The sequence below is a fragment of the Rattus norvegicus genome, chromosome 12 (assembly GCF_036323735.1).
Source record: "Rattus norvegicus strain BN/NHsdMcwi chromosome 12, GRCr8, whole genome shotgun sequence".
NCBI classification, from domain to species: Eukaryota; Metazoa; Chordata; class Mammalia; order Rodentia; family Muridae; genus Rattus; species Rattus norvegicus.
Genome location: NC_086030.1, coordinates 10,427,348 through 10,447,827, shown reverse-complemented (window position 1 = coordinate 10,447,827; position 20,480 = coordinate 10,427,348). Strand labels below are relative to the sequence as shown.

The window sequence follows — 20,480 nt, the reverse complement described above, 5'->3', positions numbered from 1 at the left end:
AGATAGATCTATGGGCTGGCGAGATGGCTCAGTGACTGAGATCACTTGCTGCTCTTGCAGAGTGCAGTGGTTGACGTCATGTCTCAGAGCCCCAAGTCCTGGGGATTTAATGTCCTCTACCAGCTTCCACAGACAAGTGCAAGCCTATGAATTAATTTGCCCACAACTAATTTTAAATCTTCAAACAGAGAGAAGCGTGAGGTCTTGGATGTGGGGCCCTCGGGGTTAGTAGATATCTTAGGGGACCGTGCTTATTGCTCCAAAGAAGCAGGACAGAACAGCAGTTCCCAGTCTTTCTGGGTCCCCAGTGGAGCACAGTAGTGCTCTCCATCCCACCCTTGAGGGCACTCGCCATTGTGTGCGCGCATGCACATGGGTCAAGATAGGGCTTCTCTGTGCAGACCAGGCTGGCCTCAGAGAGATTGTTCCTGCCTCCCAAAGTGCTGGAATTAAAGGTGTGCCATCACCCTACCACCACCCCTGTGCCCACCATGTTGTGATTCAGTCAGGGAATTTCCCAGAGCTAGCGCTACACTGATTGCACTTAAGCTTCCCTGATGGTAATGTGCCAACCTTCAGGCGTTATAGCTACCAAAACTCAGCCTCAGGATGGTGGCAGTGCACACTAGACGTTAAGCTTCCCACTGCCCAAAGCCTACAGCTAATAAGGTCGGCCTTGTGTTTGAGTGGGGTCACCAGCTGGTAGCACTCCTCCGTGCCTGGGGAAACTGGTCAGGCCTAGCAAGAAGGTGTTGTCTTCCAAGGTGATACTGGAGCAAAGGGGTTCCTCTTTCCATCTGACGGATGGCGAAGAATTTCCCCCTGCCACTTGCTCAGACACCATGATGGATGCCCTGCCCTAGGATGCCACACCAAGAGCAAAGGACTCTATGTAGTAAAACCTAACAAAAGAACCAAGAACACACAAATATTTTAAACTGACTTCAGAATTCACCAAAGCTGTCCATTTTTAATACCGGACAATACCGACAGGTTAACTTCTGGGTTTTTGGCTATAGGGCACATAGTTGTAGAACACTAGCAGACCCACCCCCTCAGTCGGTCAGTCTCCAGAGAACAAGGGCCAGGATGGTCACAGGTACCAGCAGGGTTTGTCCAGGGTGGGACCCTGTGCTCGGGTTCTGCTGCATGGTCAGCAGGTACTGTTCTTTAAGATGGACTCCTTTCTCCAATGACATTCCAAGTCAATGACAAGGCCAACAGCTTAGAAATGACACCACAGGGTGGACTTTATTTTAAAGCTCACAAGGTGTTCACAATGATCACATGATCCACACGTCTCCCGTGTCACACCTCCACGGGACAGTGCATGTATGGTGATAGTTACAGCCCTGCTTCGCATGCTGCTACGGTTCACTAGCTGTTGTATTCTTGGTAATAATAAAGCAAATCACTCTACTGGACAGACTTAATTTGGAAAGCCCTTATGCAGATCAGACTCAGTCTCATTTATGAACAACCCCGGCCACACATGCGGAAATGAAGAGCAAATGCAGAAGAACACAGAAAACCCCTTGGCAAGAACAGCTGCTGCAGACTGAGCCCAGCGCTGTCAGTGCAGTTCACGTCCTCAGAAGACAAACGACCTCCCTCCTCAGCATATGAGCAGCAATACTGTACAGAGCTCAGTGGGGTCCCAACTCCACAGGAGCCTGTCACCAAAGTCACTCTCATTTAGGGTCAGAGACTACAGACTCAAGCTTTTTCTTTTTTCCCTCATAATACACAAAATGTCTAGACAGTCTTTAAAAAAAAAAAAAAGGAAGAAAGAAAATATAAATAGACTCAGTCTGTCATACAGAATCACATACAATGGCAAACACATTTCATGAGTCGGAGGAGGGAGCCAGGGCAGAGCCTAGTCCAGGTCCATGCTGACAGAGCCCTTCTCATTAGGGTGGCATTCACCGTTCTGATGTGGAGCGTCAGCACCGAGATTACTCTTGCCTTCTAGATCTTCTTTCTTGTCCATATTTGGGCCATTTGGAGTTCTCTCCAGTTTAGGTGACTCAATTTTTGGTTTGGGTTGAGTTACAACAGGTTCACAAACATTGTTCAGTTCCTGAGAAAACAAAGGGAGTCACTATGGTAAATGAGACCCGCCTGGTTAACTCGGCAACTTCCTCACTCTACCCGACGGACGGACTCCGCTCTTCTCATCAAACCTGCATAAAGGAACCACAGCGACCATCCTAATCACACGGACTCCCTCCTATGGCTGCTCCTCGGGGACTTGCTGGGAAGCTATAGACGCTAATGCATGCACAACACCAGACACCGGCACAGGAGTTAGGAACTGCAGTGAGACGGGCAAGGACTCAGGATGCCATCCTTATCTGGAGTCTGGAACTGAACCTGGCTGAGAAGGCCCACTTCCCCTGGGCCTTGTTCACGCGCACTACTTCAGATAAGCAGCACTCCCTCCGTCGTCTTCTCAGGCCGCCCCTGGTCAAATGCCGGCCGCCTGCTCTTCACAGCACAGCATCCTGAGCCATTGCCCTACTTTTTCTCCCCCAGGATTAGCACCAGACAGTGTTGCTGGTCTCTATCCCAGAGCAGGACAGACTGTGCACTCAATGTCTATTTCCCTCTAAGGGCAGACAACTGCTGGCACATAGAAGGTTCAAGGACACACTGCCAACTAGGACAGATGGAGATGGAACAGCTCTAAATGGCAATACTGAATTAAGGAAGCCAGTGCTGGTCCAGAAGAGGGAGGCACCAGTGCGCCAAGCTGAATGAGTGGTCAGGAGCTGGTAGCACACTCACCTTGACCTTAGCGCTGATCTCATGAGTGCGCACAACAGGGTCCTGATGGAGACTCCGTTTAGCCTGAGCATTCATGACATTATTCATCCACTCCATCACCTCGTTAACAGACTTCTCAACCTTCTTCATTTCAGATTCATCTATGTGGTTGTATTTCTCATCCTGGACAGAAAATACACAAGACATTCTAGAGAATATCGACAGCCATATCTACTTGGACCCACTTTCCCCAAGTTCAAATCCATCCTGGTCCCAAACACTGACAGTTCCCCACTGAGCAACATTTATTCAGCATAAAGATCCTAGGCCGTATGTTGGCTGAGTCTAGGTCAGTCCCTGGGATGAGAGCAGTGTCCACCTCACCTTGCCTCTGAAGTCTGCTGCGATCTTGGCATAGTGCTGTAGGCGCTGGCCTAGCTCCTCCAACACTCTCGGTCGCTCCTCGGCTTCTTGAAATCTGACTTTTACAGGAGTGCCCATTTTCTAAAATGAAATAGGAGTTAAAAATGGCCAAACTTACACTTTAATAAACATCTACGGCTTAAGATGCAAACTGTACTTTTTAGGGGAGAACAGAGCTTACCATCAATTCTTCCAACTTGTCAATATAGGCCTGCTTGGCTTGGTCCTCTCCTTCCTCATACAGCCAGTCTTCTGTCTCTGTGAGAAGCCTCAGAAACTTCTCGTGTTCCTTTACATGAAGGACGAAGATCAGTGGCAATCTATTTCAGAGGTGTCATGGCCTCTGTTTTACAGAATTTTAGCACACCACTTCTGACTCACAGAGCTGTACCCAAGAAACCCAGCTCCAGGTCATCTCAACACCCAATGCTGGGTCACGGAGGACAACCGTATCCCCACAATTGTGCCCAAAGCAATCATCTCAGTCATGCCAGGCACGGCGGCAACCAAAGCCCAGTGTGGCACAGCTCAGCTGGAGGAGGTGCAAACCCAAGCCTAAGTCACCCCCACAACACACCAGGTTGTTGTCTCATCAGCCTCTTCCCACAGCTGTGCTTCTGGATTGACCCAGAGCATCACGTAAGCAAGGGAAGAGTAGAGGGGATGGTGCTGCTGAGTGACACTGCAGTGGTGTCACATGGGGACAGACAAGTGCCTGACAACACCAGCACAGAAGTGCAAGGATTCCTATTTATCTTTAGGCTTCCTATGCCACATGCCACAGACTGCAGAGCAGACGCTTCACCTCCTGGATGGTGACCACTCCTAGAATGACAGTGACATTCATGGCGGGCAAGTCTCTCTAGGGCCCTGCTCCTTTTGTTTTCATCAAGTGTGCACAGCAGTGACTACTGAACTCTGGACCAGCGGCCAGCAGAGCCGAAGCGTACCTGCTCACATATAAATTTCTCATACGGTCCACACAGCTTGTCTCTGAACTCATACACACACTCCTCCACGGCGTTCTTAGCATCGTTCCTCTCCTTCTCCAGCTTGTCCTGCATGATCATCTTGCCCTGTCAGGAAGGAGTTAGGCAACCTTCAGAGATCCAAACCACACCTCAACAAGTGAAGATTGCAGAAAAATCATTTCACTCTGTACCTCACACAACCTTTTCTTCCAAACCTCCTGGTCCTTAGATCTATAAATATGTGTAGATGTTTTCTAAGAATGTTAGGCCGTCCCACATATCATTACACTCTTACATTGAAACAATGAGGACTTTTAATAATAGACTTCTTTTTTTTTTTTTTTGGTTCTTTTTTTCAGAGCTGGGGACCGAACCCAGGGCCTTGCGCTTCCTAGGCAAGCGCTCTACTTTAATAGACTTCTAAATTCAGTGTGCTCATCTCAGTAAAGTGGACCTTGATCATTCTCAGTCTCTCAACGTTGAGACTATAAGCTGTGCCTGTGTTCTGCGTAACCAATGGCTTCAAAGGAACACAGCAATTCCCAGCCACACACAATACAACTCCCTATAATGTACAGAATTCACAGTACCAAACCCAACCAACTCCATTAAATTAAGCAGAAAGACCCATCCTTTTGCCTTTATCTATCTCTGAAATCATTTGCAACGTAACCCCTGGTGAGAAGTTAAGACACTACCCCCTGCGGCATGCTGTGAGGAGAGCACTCACCTCCGTCTCGATGTACATGTTCAGAAGGTCCCTCCCTAGCTGCCACACCAAGTTGGCTTCAACAGGCAGCTCAACGTTTACCACCTTTATTTTAGGTTTTTTGGCTTCTGGAGGCTGATCAACTTTCTTTTCATTTGCCTTGAGGGTTAAGAAAAAGAAAACGTCTTAATGCTTAGAAAACAAAAACCTCTACCATTTTTGCTGATGCACGGACTCTCACTCTCATGCTGGAACATCTAAGGGCATCTACACCCACCGTCCCCCTCGGACCTTGACAGTAACTCAGTGTTGTCACCTTTCTGCATCAATCAATCACCATTATCTTCTCTAGGCACATTAATCTTTAGTCTTTTCCAAGTCCCTTTAAACTCAAAACTAAAATGATCTACTTTTCTAGTCTAGACTCGTACAATAACAACGTCACATAACTTCAGACCAACACTAGAGATGTCAGAATTTACTCAGGTGCCGACTGCCTATCCCAGGTCCCTCTCTCCCAGCACAGTGCCCGTCCCAATGAGGACTAGCGCTCTCTAACTGCTACCCTGCTTATTACATGCAGAGGCTCCGCCTCCTTCCAGCCACATCATTTCTCCTTTGAAACTTTGGAGACAGCCAGCACAGTTGTCATGCCTGTCACCCCAGCACTCAGAAGTCTACAGCTATGTGTTTGAGGCCAGCTTGTGCCATACAAATGTAGCAAATGGGGCGATATGGCAAATGACAGAGTATCCCCAGTCCAAAAGGCTCTTAAATCTGAATTTGATGCCAGTATGCACCTGCCACACGTAGAAAACTCCAAAGCTGACTGCATGCGATAGACAGGTCAAAGCCAAAACACAAATACCCAAACCACTGCAGAAAACTGGCTTCAGGCTTCACAAGGAGTATAGAAAACTTCCTAACCCTACAATGTCATTGTGAATGTTGACTACTAAAAAAGAGAAGATACTCAGAAGATACCAGCACATATTTTGGATTTCAAGTTCTATAAATACAAGGCTACAGAGATATCTCCTGTGACCTTTACTTTTCCAAGCACACACAGCTGAGGAGACTCAGTTGCACAGTGGACTTAGGATGAGACAGTGTGCAGCTCACACTAGCAGGACTGCCCAGGCCAGCATGTCAAGATGGGAAGACCTGTGACATCCCACAATCCCTGCCCCTGGGAACCTGAGCTGCAAGCTACAGAGCTATGAAAACCAAGTGCACTGACTGTGCTAAAGCTACGGACTACAGTGGACCATGCAGTCAGCCTACAGTGCCAAAGCATCATGTCCTTAACTGCAGAGAAAAATCAACCCACTGCCTAGCAAGACATGGGCATGCAACTGATACTCCAGGAACAAAATGCAACCAATCCCTGACCCAACCAACATAAGCACAAAACAGCATTCCAATACGCATGAGAAACCCTCCAATTATATTGGGTTCCCTCATCTTCTGAAGGTGTGTGCCTGTATTTTCAATAGTTGGCTGCTGTACCAGCAGAGGGAGAAGTGTGGGCAGGATGCCGGTATTGTTATTTCTATTTCTATGGCCCATCACCAGTTTTCTTTTTGTAAATGCGTGTCACTGGCCAGAAGATGAAGGTCAGGCAGCCCTCAATGCCTAAAGGCAAGAGATGGAGTGGGTATTGTCTTGCTGCTGATTGGCTCAGACTGGAATGTAACTTACTGTGTAATAAAGAACTGACAGCCCAGAGCTGGGGCAGGAAGTAAGGGAGCAGGACTCCTGGGGTAGAGGGGATGGGAGACAGACAGACAGACAGACAGACACACAAAGTGGCAGCCAGCGAAGGGAGTGGGAGAGAATGGAGCTGTTAAGTAGGCAGTGAAAACTTCGTGGGCAGATAGGAGGGCTGGCTGAGAGACTGCCCCAGCAAAAGACTTTAAACTAGACAGAAGTCTCCTTCCAGATCTTAACTGGACCACAAGCAGGATCCTCGAAAGTCCGGCAATATTCCAAGAAGTGTCTGAGGCTAAAACCCAATGTCATTTTCTAGAAAGGTACTAAAATTATCTGCAGAAAAGTCTGTAGAAATTTCACTCCAAATCAAGGGGAATGATGTTGAAATGTGAGGACCTATTTTCCAAATAAATACTATCACCTCAACTCTTTTCTAATAAGAAAATAAATGAATAAAAACAGCTTTCAAAAATCAGTTCATGCTAAGAGCCACAAGATTAATCAGGACAGAGGAAAATAAAAACCTAGCAGAAAATCCATTCTGACCTCCAGCAGCCCTTCTGTAACGTGCTTGAGTAAGGGTAAGGTGTTCTCAGAATTCAAGAGGAAGCCCGACTATGAAGGGCAGTTAACCATTTACAGAGACTGAACTCTGAAATAGAGCTTAGGCTGGGAACCGGCTTCTCACTATCAACCTGACCACTAGCTTTAAAGGTCTGATTACAATCTGGCATTCTTTCGAGGGACACAATAGTTTATTTAGCTTCCAACACTGGAATAATCACTTAGGAATACAGAGATTACCAGACTATCATAATTAATTAAAAATTGATAGGTTACTTGAAAAAAAAGAGAAAAAGTTTACTACACTCCTAAAGTCCAAGTATTAATTAATTACATTAATCAACTCTTTAATTAATCTTGCAGCACTGCATGCATCCTTCTGACTGTGAAATGAGCAGGTCCTTCTGTCCTCTAAAACACAACAAACCTTTGCTTTCAGCTCTTGTTTTAAGAGTTGCGTTCTTTTTTTTTTTTGGTTCTTTTTTTCGGAGCTGGGGACCGAACCCAGGACCTTGCGCTTCCTAGGTAAGCACTCTACCACTGAGCTAAATCCCCAGCCCCAAGAGTTGCGTTCTTAAGTGAGGCTTTGGGATCTAAAGGAGAGTACTGGTTTCCCTGTTCACGTTTGACCACTACTCCTAGCTGGTTTTTAGCTGAGTAACACACGTAGAAAATGAACAGGAAAAAAAACCTACACCCCCATAAAATCACCAGGACCCGTCTTGAAAGCACAGGGTCAAACCATCAACCATCATACACCGCAAGACCATCTAATGCAATGAACTGGAAGAGTCACTCACTTTGTCAGCATCTGGGATTTTGTTTTCTTCTGAGGTAAGTTCAGGTGAAGGGGGAGACTGTGAGGTTTGTTGACCATCAGTTTGTACCTGGGGCTGTGTTCCAGCTTCACTGTTGTCTTGCTGGATATTTTTCTGAAATGAAAGCCCAGGCACAAAGGATGTAGAAAGCAGGTGTACTTGTATGAATTTAAAATTACAGGGCACCAAAGACAGTACTCTCAATTTCTGAAGTCTTATTAGGTGGGCAGAAAATAAAAGGTACCAGATAAAAACAAGTACATGAAACTTTAGACATTTCAAACCTGTAAATAACTTTATAAATGATAGTATTACATAGTTAGTTACAGAAGACACGAGGGCTCTGGTGGGTAAAAATCCAGAGCTCCCCTTGAAGAACCTTTCACCTAACCCTAACAGCCGGCTCTCACAAGCACAGGACGCGCGCTACTAGCCCAGGCTCTTTACAAAACCAAGTGTCTGAACTCGAGCAGCAGCAGCAGCATGTACCTTAGTGGATCGCTCTAGAGTTACACGGCTTCTCAGTCCATGACTCAGCACTCTTACCTCATAGGACCTCAGCACCAAGAATCAACAGTACCCACCAACCAACAACCCTGCCAAAAATATGGCTTAAAGACAAAAGGGAAAAGAAAATTACCCCTGAAGGCTCTTTAGCAGCCCCCAGTCCCCAGCAAACGTGCACCTGCTATCACCTCTCTCCACACTGGAGAAGGAAGGCTGAACTACTCTGAGATAACGATGCCCTGCCCACCCCTGAAGACTTCACATTTCCACCCACGGATTCTAGTCCTAAAGCAGACACTGAGAGGCAAGGCCTTCCCATACTGAAGGCTCTAGGACCTAGAGAAAGGATACAGCACTAGCCACTCCGGAACGGTGTCCAGATGAGAACAAACCTAAGGTTCATTGGATGCTAAAGGTCCTTCAGGGTTTGAGACCTGTGGACGCCAACACCTTACACCAGCACTGCACTGTCTGCCTCTTGCTGGAAGCCATTTTTGCTGCTCCCAGCAATCCACTGCAAGCCTAAGCTAAGAAAAAGCAGTCTCGGCAGCTCCACCATCACCTGTGGGATTTCTCTCCTCGCCTCCCCCAACCCAGAAAGCTGTGTTAATAAAAATAAGTCCCAGAATAAACACCAGGGCCAATTTTGCTGTACACTGAAAATGAAACAAAATCTACTTTCCTATTTCAATTTTCATAGTTGTTTTTAAACAGTCAACATCTGATGTAACACATATCCATAAGAATGCAAAGAAAAAAGTAACTTCTCTCCTCTACTCATATTCCACTTTCTTCACAGGATCATGCACCTGCCACAATAACAATATTCTCATCTCCTGCCACCTAATTACATCACATACAATTCTCATCAGTGTTATGTAATTGAAAATAACAATTACCCTCCTACAGCTTAGAATGAAGTCAATTCTACTTTTGAATGTGACAATCGCTCTAGCAACTTACATCCACATCCGAGCTTTCTGCTGGTTTCTGGTTTGGACACTCCATGTCTGCCTCGACAGAGGACCCATCCTCCTCCTCAGTCGGGACTTTTTCCACCATGGATGCCGTGGATATGGTGAAAATGCCATGTGTGTTCACACGCACTTTGACTTTCACTTTAGATTTTTCTCCATCTTTCTGTGCAGAAACATTCTGAACGACAAAACGGCCTAGAATGAAAAGGAAGCACCAATTTAGACAGACTTTGTATTTCTATAGACAGCCAAGAAAATACAAAGGCTAAAATAAAAGAAGCAAATGCGAAGGAAGTTATCACTCCAAAATGGTTTCCCAACCTCGACCAACCTCAGGTCCCTTGCGGGTGGCACTTAGGAGCGAGTCTACCCACACCACATCCTGACATGCCAGAAAGTCCTGACATGCTTTCAACCTCTGTAAGAAAGCACTCTTGCAGTAACATGAGCTGGGCAGACACAGAGGCAGGCTCTCCTAGATATCAGTCTCCTGCCTCCTCCTTCCCATCTCCAGTTGGATGAGACCATGGACAAAAAAACCGACGAGCTAATCTACAGAAGAAAGCCCGCCATGCTCCACTCCCAGCCTTTAGGGATACGGCTCTTCTGACCGAAGCCGGGCACACATCAGCACCTGCACTGTGGGGCAGGACTACAGCCCTGCAGAGTAACGAAGGACTAAGAAGTCTGGATGCTGTCCTCTGGTCTTCTAGACAAGTGCTTCTCAATCAGGGAGCCCAGACCCCTTGGGGAGTGAGGGGCAAACAACCCTTAGCAGGGGAAAACATGGATATTTACAATTATTAACAGTAGCAAAGAAATAATTTTATGGTGGGGGGGCCACAACGCAACCAGCTGTACTGAAGGGTTGCAGCATGGTTGAGAACACTATTTATAATGGGTGCTTCCTGTACAGCCTCGTACCTAGTCAGCCATCACTGAATGATAAGCCTCTTGAGGGAGGGCTGCTGACATAGCTCAGCAGATAAAGCGCTTGCTATGAAAGTCTTCAGTCCTCGAACTTTGTTCTTCTGGGTGGAATTCTACCCAACTTTACTCCTGGGACACCCAGTGCAAGCAGAGAACCAACTTCCCAAAGTTGTCCTATGACCTCCATACAGTCACTCACACACAGATAGTATTCTGAAAACAGGTATTTGCCAGGCATGTGAACTATTCACCTCTGCTCAGTACTGGCTAGAGAATACAGAAACTGAGTCCGTATCCCACCATCTCTCAGCTGCTCTACCACATCACTGTGCAGTGTCTAGGGCAGGCTGTGATAGGTCAGGACACACTAGTCTTCAGTTAAAGAAAACATAGCTGGCCAGACTGGAGTCCTTCAAATGCTTTCTCTCTCAGTGAGGTGAGGGAAGGCAACTCTTAGAGCCTGGCAGCACCAGTTTTTCCAGTCTAATAAAATACTAAGTTACTAAAACCAAAGCAGATGGGCCAATGGCACCTGAAGAGATAGGTGCCCCTTCAAAGAGGTCATAGTTCACAAGGTCTGGGAAGGTCCACCCCACTGTTGGGAGCCAAACTTCCAATCTGAAGTAACACCCTGCTGACAACACTTACACCTTGGAGGTCTGTGTGAGTGACAAGTACTTTGCAAATACAGTCTGCACTACACACAACAGGAGAGCAAGTCTCCAGGTCAGTGTCCAACAAAGACGAGACTCCTCACCACAGTGCTACAGAAAACAAGGTCAGTTTCTATGCAGGACAACGAGCTGCAACTCTCACTCCAAAAGCAGAGGCACACCATGGACTTGCTTACCGATTTTTGCTTCTGGATATGGAACTGCTTGAGGGTCAGAATAGAAAGCTTCTAGTTCAAAGGGTCCCCTTCTCAGGAAGGTGAGCACTTTGGAGAAAGGAGCAGCATGGTTCCGACTGAACACCTCGTGAACACTAAGGAGGAAGGAAACAAAGAAATCCAAGAGCTCAAACTTGATAAAGACAAACGCCACCATCTTACTAATTCTACCCCACCACTCACAACGACCAAACAAAAGAAAGGTGGTAAGGTATGTGGAAGCTGTCTGCACCTACTTACCCTTCAGTTTCTTCTGAGTCATGGTTCCAGACCAGAGATATTGGGAAAGGAACTGCATCGGTGACGGAGAACTCTCTAACTTTAAATGCCGGAGAAAGAATTGCACACTGGAAAGGAGAGAGTTCTTAAAGGTTAAAAATATCATGAGCACAAAATTATTTCCATATATGACAGCTACACCAAGATGGGCAAACTTAGCTGCTTGCAGCATGGCTCTCCTTAAGCAGAAAGAACATGCCACCCTAACATTATGCTAATCAGTAGCACAAAGACAAACCATGAATCTTGGGCCAGCAATTCCTAACTCCAAGCTTCCTAGACTGAGAACACAGGTTTTCCAGCATTGCCTCGCTAGTGGCATTTGTAGTTACAAGCGGACTGTTGATGTGCACGCCTACAGAAAGCCCTACTTTACTTCTTCCCCATGTCAAAGAACAAAAAGGGCAAAACTCAAGAAATTCACATTTTCAGCAGAATTTATAAGTGAAAAGCAGGAGCAAATTCCAAGTCGGGACAGGACACAGCAAACTGACTAAACAAATAAAAAAGCACACTGACCCAAGGAGTGCCTGGCCAGCGGTGTCCTTAAAACAGAAGCCAAAACTTGGCTCCACCTCTTGGAAACCATGAATTCCCCACAGTCTGGGGAGAGAGATAAGGATGTGCGGCCCACTATGAAGGAAGAAGAACAAGGCGGTCCTGTAAAGGACTGCCAAGGAAATGGGTTGGTTCCAGTAAACGGTGTCAAACACTGTGGACTCAGATGCATGTGACCATGTCTTAAAGAAGTCCACTGTTTTGTACAATTCACAAACTTTAATGACCCCAAAGCCAGGCTAGGCTGTGACAGACACTGAGCAGTGCTGTCTGCTCTCTTCTGCTGTAGTACTCAAGGCAAGCCCTCTGAAGACCTCTGCTCACACAATCTCATTCTTTAAACAACTGTAAGTAGATGATCCTGGCTCAAACACGGCCGACAACATCAGTTGCAATGCTGCAGCCTTATTTGACTGTGCTATCTTAAGTGTAACCGGCATTCTCTGTTCACTGATAACATCCAGATTAGGTGCGCCTGCCTCACCGACTTCGGCTCCTGCACTGCTTCATTTGAGAAGCAGGTTAAAAGTTCATCTGGGGGGCTGGGGATTTAGCTCAGTGGTAGAGCGCTTACCTAGGAAGCGCAAGGCCCTGGGTTCGGTCCCCAGCTCCGAAAAAAAGAACCAAAAAAAAAAAAAAAAAAAAAAGTTCATCTGGGAGTAGGGAAAGTCTCTATTTTCTAAAATCATTTTTCTTTCTTTTTTTTCAGAGCTGAGGACCAAACCCAGGGCCTTGCGCTTTCTAGGCAAGCGCTCTACCACTGAGCTAAATCCCCAACCCCCTAAAATCATTGTTAACTAATACTTTTAACCTACACACACACCCTCAAATCAATTATGACAGCTGATTAGCATTCTAATTCCCTCCTTCTAATTGCTCCCAGCTGGTTTCTGCTGTCTCAGAACCAGGCCAGCTTCTGGCGCTCATGGGACCATCAGCCGCATGACCACCATCATCACCTTCCACTTCTGCACCCTCCAGTCTCTCTCATCTTTCAGGATTTAGCTTCCTTTGGAACAGCAGGAACAGGGTGCGTGTGTATGAACCACCAGGCTGAGCGAGTGGGAACTCACGTACCTGCAGTGCGCACCCTCTAGCCACAGCCTCGTCTGCGTTGAGCGTGGTACTGACGTCTTTCCCAAAGAATCTGGCAATTCTTTCCTTCACAGCTGGGATTCTTGTGGCTCCTCCAACTATCTCAATGGCGCTCACTTCTTCAGTCTTGAGGTGAGTTTGTTCCATCAACAAGTGAAGGGGGACCTCTATTTTTTGTAGGAGCTCAGCACACAGTTCTTCAAACTGTGACCTGAGAATCAGAAGGGGCACATCATGAACCATTTCTAGGACAGGATTACTTTGTAATGTTTCAAAGCTTGACAGTGAAGGAACCCTGAGTTGGCCCATGAGATCCCCACGTGTACCATGGTAAGGATGCGCACACACTTCCAAAAAGCAAAAGCATTCTTCTCCAAGTGCCCCTAAAGGACTAAATGACAAACAGTGGTGTCTACAGCCATAAGCCACATAAGACACAATCTTCAAGTGTAAGGTCAACTGGCCACAAAGAACATGAGGTTAAATTTAAATGTTTAACTTTTATCTATTTCACGAGTTGAAATCAAGATACAAATACCTGTTCATCTTTGCAGAGACGTCCTTGTCATTCATAAAGCACTCAATGTTCAGCGGCAGGTCTGTGCTGTTAGAACTCATGAGCTTCTTTAACTTTTCACACTCCTGATGGAGACGAAGGAGGGCTCGAATTTTGGATTTTGCATCTAATTTGTACTTGGTTTTAAATTCAGCACAAAAATGCTCTACGAGCTTCTCGTCAAAGTTCTTTCCTCCCAAGAAGGGATCAAAAGCTGTGCCTAGAACCTAAGGTTGGTTAAAAACAAGAGAGAAGATTCAGGTTATCTCCATCATGTTTTTTTTTTTTTCTATTTTTTTTTTTTTTCGGAGCTGGGGATCGAACCCAGGGTCCATCATGTTTTTAATTAGAATCCTGGAAATTCCTATTCAAAAGGCTAACTGACATGCTCACACTTGTATTTAAATCCAAGTCAGGAGGGATGAACTAAAGAAATGCCAATCTCTTTAACTCTCTTATAGTATTTTCTACACTGAAGAGAACCTTAAACACAAAAAGCCGCCCCTCCTTCAGGGTGTGCTAAGAGGACACACTGTTTCTATGGAGTGTTTCACACATCTCTAGTTTGGGCCGTTCCTTTCAACTTTACCTTCAGTTTCCCTTTGTTAAAAGCACAGGCAGACACTTGGAAAGAGGAGTGTCCCATGTCCACAAACACCACGACTCGGGGTTTCTCGTCTGCATTCGGGAGATCCTGCTTATAAATTCCATAATTCAAAGCAACTACAAGGAAAGCAAAAGCAAACCCGCCAGTCATTTTCTGGGAACTTCTTGTCACAGAAGACCCTTCACATTTCCCAAGGAACCAGGGAGCACTCTCTTCTTGACTTTTGGGTAACTTTCCATCACTCCATAATTACCCACGAGTCACAAATGGTACCAGATGCTATGTAACACCTAGTTCTAAGCATAACCTGCTAAGCGCCTGCTTACCCGCGAACTTAGTCTTTCTCAACTGTAAAAGCACTATCAGTAACTGCCACCTCTGGTGAGCACCAGAAAACACCAGTCCTTACCAGCCGTCATGTCATTCATGAGCCGCAAGCAGTTCAAGCCCACAATCTGTGCGGCATCCAGAACAGACCTCCTCTCAGCATCTGTGAAGAAGGACGGGACCTGCAAAGACGAATGCCCGCTTTCTAGACAGTGCTTCCAACTGCCTCACAATCTTAATTCCCAACAGTGAACGCGGCCCCAAACACAAACAGACTTGGTTTCCAGCAATTTCCGACTATCAGAGCTACCTTTTTGAGAAAATAATTAAATGATAACAATTCCCAAAGCACTGGTTTTCAACTGAGGTAAGAATTCTTTCACTGGGAAAAGCTCATGAATGACCAACCCCCGGTATTAGAGCAGTCAACTGCCACGGAGGGAGAACCCAGTGACGCCCGTCACCCTGTCTTTTTAGAAAGCTTCATGGAGACCCCACTGCACTGACTGGCTCTACAGTCGAGGACCTCTGTAGTGCCAGAACACTGAGCTTAGCGCACCCAGGTACGCCAAGAGTCTGTGCAATGCAGTACTGAGCTGAAAGGCAGCTGAAAGCAAGCACTGCCTGGCTGCGCTCTACTCACCGAGATGACACAGTCTGTCACCGGCTTCTTGAGGTTGTTTTCCGCAGTTTCCTTCAACTTAGTCAGCAGCATGGCTGTTATCTGCTCCACGCTAAAGAGATGGTCTTCGTCCATGTACATGACCTACAATGAGGGGAAACGTTAAATGCGCTAACAGTCCAGCTAAGCGGTACAGGAACTGCCAACCGTTAGCATATATCCTGCTCCACAAAATGTATTCGGAAAGAAAAAAGGAACTAAAAGAGAAAGGGAGGAGAAAGGAAGAGGAACTTTTCCCTACAGCTGAAAAAAGTTGGGAAAGCTCAGGCCGGGTCACCAAGACGTGTACTGACCAGACAACTGCTCTTAGGATCTCTGGTTGTTGCTTTACTGCTTGGCACATGCTCCCACAGGGCTGTCTGACCGTTTCTGAGACATTATTACTTAGACTTCAATACCATAGCAACCAAGAACCACAGATTAATCTATAGAAATGCAGAGTACGTCTCAGGGAACAGCTCCTATTAACTGTATTTTAAAGGAGTCAAGTGAGAGAAAAGGCCCTACTGTAACCCATTAATGAGGGCTAAGCTACTACAATGTGAGCATTCCCTACTACAGACTGCTCAGAGCCTGGCCGATCGGTTGTATTACCTTTATTCCAACACCACCATTCTTCATTGGGACCAAATCATAGCTCAAGTTTTCCTTTTCCTTTTGAATGAAGGGATCATTGAATGCTCTGCCATGAAATCTCTTAAAGCTAGACACCGTATTGTTTGCATGAGTGATTTGCTGCAAAAGAAATGTACAATTTAAACTTTTTTCTAATCTTGTCACCCCCAGTCCTACAGCAAGTACAGCAATTTCAGACAGTCATTTTTGCAACTGAAATCATCGCTGGGAGAGGTATACCTAACTGTCCCTCAGTCCTCCTTTTCCATGAATGGATAGCTCCTACTGTACTTTCTTCTATGGAAAATGCCAGAAGGAAAGGCAATGGTGTCATCAGATTTTGGGGCAGATCTCAAAATCTGCAAGATAAAGGAAAAGACGGCGCAACTGTCTCCAGAGCTCTAAAACTCTGCAGCAACTGTACTGTTGTATCCCATCTTGTCCCCAAATAAACACGAGCTCAAGATCCCAACTTCAGTGAGACCTGGAGCACTGCCAGGATGAGGACTTTGTGTGTCTCTTCCTAGAACCTGAGCTGTGCCAGGGGTAGAGGGGGTGAGGATGATTTTAAGTTTCTAAGTGACTTTTTTACTAGAGAGGGCAGCCCACAGATCTTCTAACACTGAACTCACACCCATCTAACAGGTGGGACAGGCTCGTTATCATTACAGGATGGACTTTAGCACCCCATTCCCTGGAATGCAGTTGTGTTCTCAGGTACACAGAGTAGTAAGTGGTACGGAACTCAGGAAAACTAGATGGAAATATGCCAAGTTGTTCTGAGACAGTCTTTTCTTTTTTTTCTTTTTTTTTGAGACAGTCTTTTCTTAATCTACTCTTTGGATCATAGCGCCAGATTAAACAAGTCCCACTTCAGAGTATATTTCACTCAAAGGTAGGCTCTTCACTAAAAGGAAGATTAGAAAAGATTAAACTCCTGAAGCCATTTAAACTTGGAGGCAACTAGCGATGATTTCTTTTCTCTTGTCTTCTATGGGTCTTCAGAACCTAAAGTTCAGCAGTGTGGTAGGCATGCGCATGTACTAAGCGTCTAAAACCAACATAAATTAGACAGGCAAACTAAGGAAAACTATGAAGATACTTTATTGGAAATGGTTCTCTCCCACTACCACTTGGGTCCCAGGGATGGACTCTTGTTCTCAGGCTTGGCAGCAGGTACCGCTACCTACTGAGGAGCCCGAACCCCACTAGCCTTTGAGAAACCACAAACGGGGAAATGAATCAAATGTCAGTCATCTAAAAATTTTAAAGTCAAGCACAGATCCGCCATGCACCTTTAATCTCAGCAATCAGGAGGCAGAGGCAGGCAGACCTTTGTGAGGGAGTTCCAGTGAGGACACCCCCCATCCACCCACCCACCCATCCTAAATTGAAGGCCAAATACCCAAAAGTAAGGTTGCCACTAAAAGCCTAAGGAACAGGAACAAAGGTGGGGTGGGGGGAGGTATCAATGGGTAGACATAGATTTTAAAGATTTCCGGGGGCTGGAGAGATGGCTCAGCGGTTAAGAGCACCCGACTGTTCTTCCAGAGGTCATGAGTTCAATTCCCGGCAACCACATGGTGGCTCACAACCATCTGTAAAGAGATCCGATGCCCTCTTCTGGTGTATCTGAAGACAGCTACAGTGTACTTATATATAATAAATGAATAAATCTTTAAAAAAAAAAAAAAAAAAAAAAAAAAAAGATTTCCTTATTTTTATTTTGAAGGTGCACAAATGGGTGTCTGCATGTAGGTATGTGCACCCCATGTGTGGCTGGCTCCCATGGAGGTCAGAGAATGTTAAGATCTGAGTCACAGGAGGCTGTGGAGCCACCAAGTAAGTGCTAGGAACCCAACCCCCAAAGAGCAACAAGTGCTCTTAATGGCTGATCAGCTGGGCCATCATCTCTCCAGCCCCGAGCCAGAGTTTTAAAACGTAAACTAGATTAAGCTTCAGCACATCATTCTGCCGTGCTTCTAGGATTTCCCTTTAAGACGGATGATGCTCTTCAAGAACGTACCTGGTTTTTGGCTGCAACTCCAATTGTTCTGTTTTTTGGTCCAAATGATATGACTGACCTAAAATAAAAGTAATATAAAACAAATGTCTCACACACGTCAAAACAAAGCACACACCTGGCCATTTCTAAGCTGACAAGAGAGAAATCCCAACAGAAATGAAGCACAATCCTGCAGTTTACAACTTTCACCAGATATTCAAAACGGAGTCTAGCAAGTTAAAAATCACACCTCTGACAATTCAGTCCCTGCTCACATCCAAAGAAATCTGCTAGTCTGCGTGCAGCTCAATACCTGGGGTGCTAATACAGTGTCACCAGGTCACAAAGGATAGGGAACGTGGCATTATGCACAACCAACCAAAAGTCAACATAACTCTTTACCTGTCATCAGCCTCATACAACCCTAAATGTCACTGTCACACTTATTTCTGTCCTGATGTATCTCACCATCTGCTTTAGAATTGTAAAGTTTTTTTATGTAACCCTAAGAGGTCTACAGATACAGATGAGGTAGGTTTCCATCTGGAAGATTCTGTAAGAAGGTCAGATAAAGATGCTATAGAAACAAAGTTACTGCTGACTGGAGAACAAATGCTGAGGGAAAAAGAGAGGCCAAGCTGTCACACTGGACCTGCTTTGACAAGATGAAGAGACAGCTTTCTCAGCAGAGGAAAGGGGATACAGGGAACCAGAGCAGAGACAAGATGGAGAGTGTGGAGGAGGCGGTGAGTAAGGCTTTGGATTAGAGAGTAATCCAGTGTGCGTTACTAATCCAACCTACTTTGGGTTCAGTTCCTCCTACGTGGGTATCTGAGATGAGTAAACTGGCACTATACTGAGGACATTTAAGTTTGCTGAAACAGAACCAGCTCAGACCCAGATGCTCTACGCGGGTACTCAGTGCACCCTAAAAGCCAGGGACCCTCAACCAACCGCTGAATGGTTCAGTCTACATGCCCTGTGATTCTGAGCTCACAGGGACTAGACACTTGTAACACCCGACTGTCTCATTTCCCACGTCAATCAATCAACTGTAATATTAATTTAAGTAGCCAACTCCATTTTCAACTACATAGTTTGACTAAAGGTAATAAACCACTTCAGTTGAAAATTCTGGTCAACAACCCACAGACCCAAACAGCTCCCCCTACTTTCCTCTAAACACTTTTTTGTTTCTTTTTAGGCAGAGAAAGAAGCACCTGACATATAGGAAGGAGGCATGAAAGACTGGCTTCCTTCCTACAAATTGCCGAATCACAGACCACCATGGCTTTATAGAGAGACAAGAGAATCAATGCCTGCTTAGAGAGTAAGTTATTAGCAAGGCTTATCTCCTCCTATTCACTCCCATAAATGTTCTTCTAATAAGGTCGGAATGATTTTACCTTCGGGTTCGATGTTTAACATTTATTATCTTGGACTTTGCACATGGAGGAAAAAAACCCTACAATGGTTTAAAATGCACGCAGCTGTTGTCAGTGAATGCACACGCGGGTCTAATTGCTTCTACGTAACCTTCAGAAACTAACCCCCTCAGAAAGTTGCTTTTTACCCTGCTTCCGTTTACCCACCCACGTTGCTGTAGCATTTTTAATTCCGAGACAAAAATCCATCTTTCCCACTGAGTTTTTGCACAGCAGCCTGTTAGCGACAATGTGAAATTTGTACTGCTTACTGTAAACTGTTAAAATAAACAAACTCTGGGTCAGGAAACTCTCACGAACGTCTTTCACAATGAGCTTTAAGGACGCTTCCAAAAAGCAATTCAGGGCACCAGGGCAACCGAGAGTCGATGAGAAGCAGAGAAGGTGGATTCCTCCACCATAGCGTGTTTCTGTGGTCGCTAACAACAGTCCGCTCGCTCCCTAGGCAAGCAGCAGCGAACAGGCTCTGGAACCTTCTAGGTCATTTGGAAATTCACCATGCGGAAGAAAAGGCTCAGAGGCCAGGCTCCGCAGAGATCCTAGCTGAGGTGGGAGCGGGTGCCAGCTTGAAAAAGCTGAGTGGGGAGTCGGGGGCGAGCCTGGAAGGCCAGCCGGACCAGGTGGTCGCCGGATGTCACGGTTCTCTAAATCCCCGGATCACCATCTCCCACGGGAAGCGGCGAGCTCGAGCCCTCCCCGGCCACCCACCCTCTTACTTACGGGGTGCAGCGGTCGCTGAACTCGTTGGCGATGGTCTCGATGCCCCCGGCCCGTGCCACTGCAATGTAGCAGCTCTGCGAGCCCACGTCTAGCCCAACCACCGACATGGCTGGCCCGGTCCGCCTCTGCCTGGGATCCGCTGCGTGCTCCTCCTGCTCCCGACCGGCCGGGAAGATGCCTCGGGCTTACCCTGCGAGACTGCGTTCAGTATTTGCCACCGCTCTCCGCCGCTCGCCTCTCTCACGCAGCCGCCGCCACTGCCGCTCAGCTACCAATCCAAAAGGGGAGGTCCCAATCGCTCAGCCTTATGTAGCCTACTGA

At 46.2% G+C, this 20,480-nt stretch overlaps 1 protein-coding gene across 3 annotated transcripts; it reads right to left on the bottom strand.

Moving 5' to 3' along the window:
• Positions 1 to 1,225: 1,225 nt before the first annotated feature.
• On the bottom strand, positions 1,226 to 20,460 carry Hsph1 (heat shock protein family H (Hsp110) member 1). Of its 3 annotated transcripts, none has more exons than NM_001011901.2 (18): positions 20,160 to 20,460; positions 18,016 to 18,073; positions 15,969 to 16,109; positions 15,336 to 15,458; positions 14,775 to 14,874; positions 14,348 to 14,481; positions 13,741 to 13,985; positions 13,185 to 13,413; positions 11,511 to 11,617; positions 11,232 to 11,365; positions 9,438 to 9,646; positions 7,950 to 8,081; positions 4,894 to 5,031; positions 4,143 to 4,268; positions 3,374 to 3,481; positions 3,154 to 3,273; positions 2,791 to 2,952; positions 1,226 to 2,083 (listed from the first exon to the last, which is right to left on the bottom strand). In NM_001011901.2, exons 1-18 carry the CDS (start codon positions 20,264 to 20,266, stop codon positions 1,880 to 1,882), a joined length of 2,577 nt encoding a protein of 858 aa, NP_001011901.1. In that variant the 5' UTR covers positions 20,267 to 20,460; the 3' UTR covers positions 1,226 to 1,879. The 3 variants fall into 3 exon arrangements, with proteins under 3 accessions (NP_001011901.1, XP_063127185.1, XP_038945081.1); XM_063271115.1 differs by lacking the exon at positions 20,160 to 20,460 and adding an exon at positions 16,230 to 16,348 and having other exon boundaries at positions 18,016 to 18,051; XM_039089153.2 differs by lacking the exon at positions 7,950 to 8,081 and having other exon boundaries at positions 20,160 to 20,385.
• Positions 20,461 to 20,480: the final 20 nt, after the last annotated feature.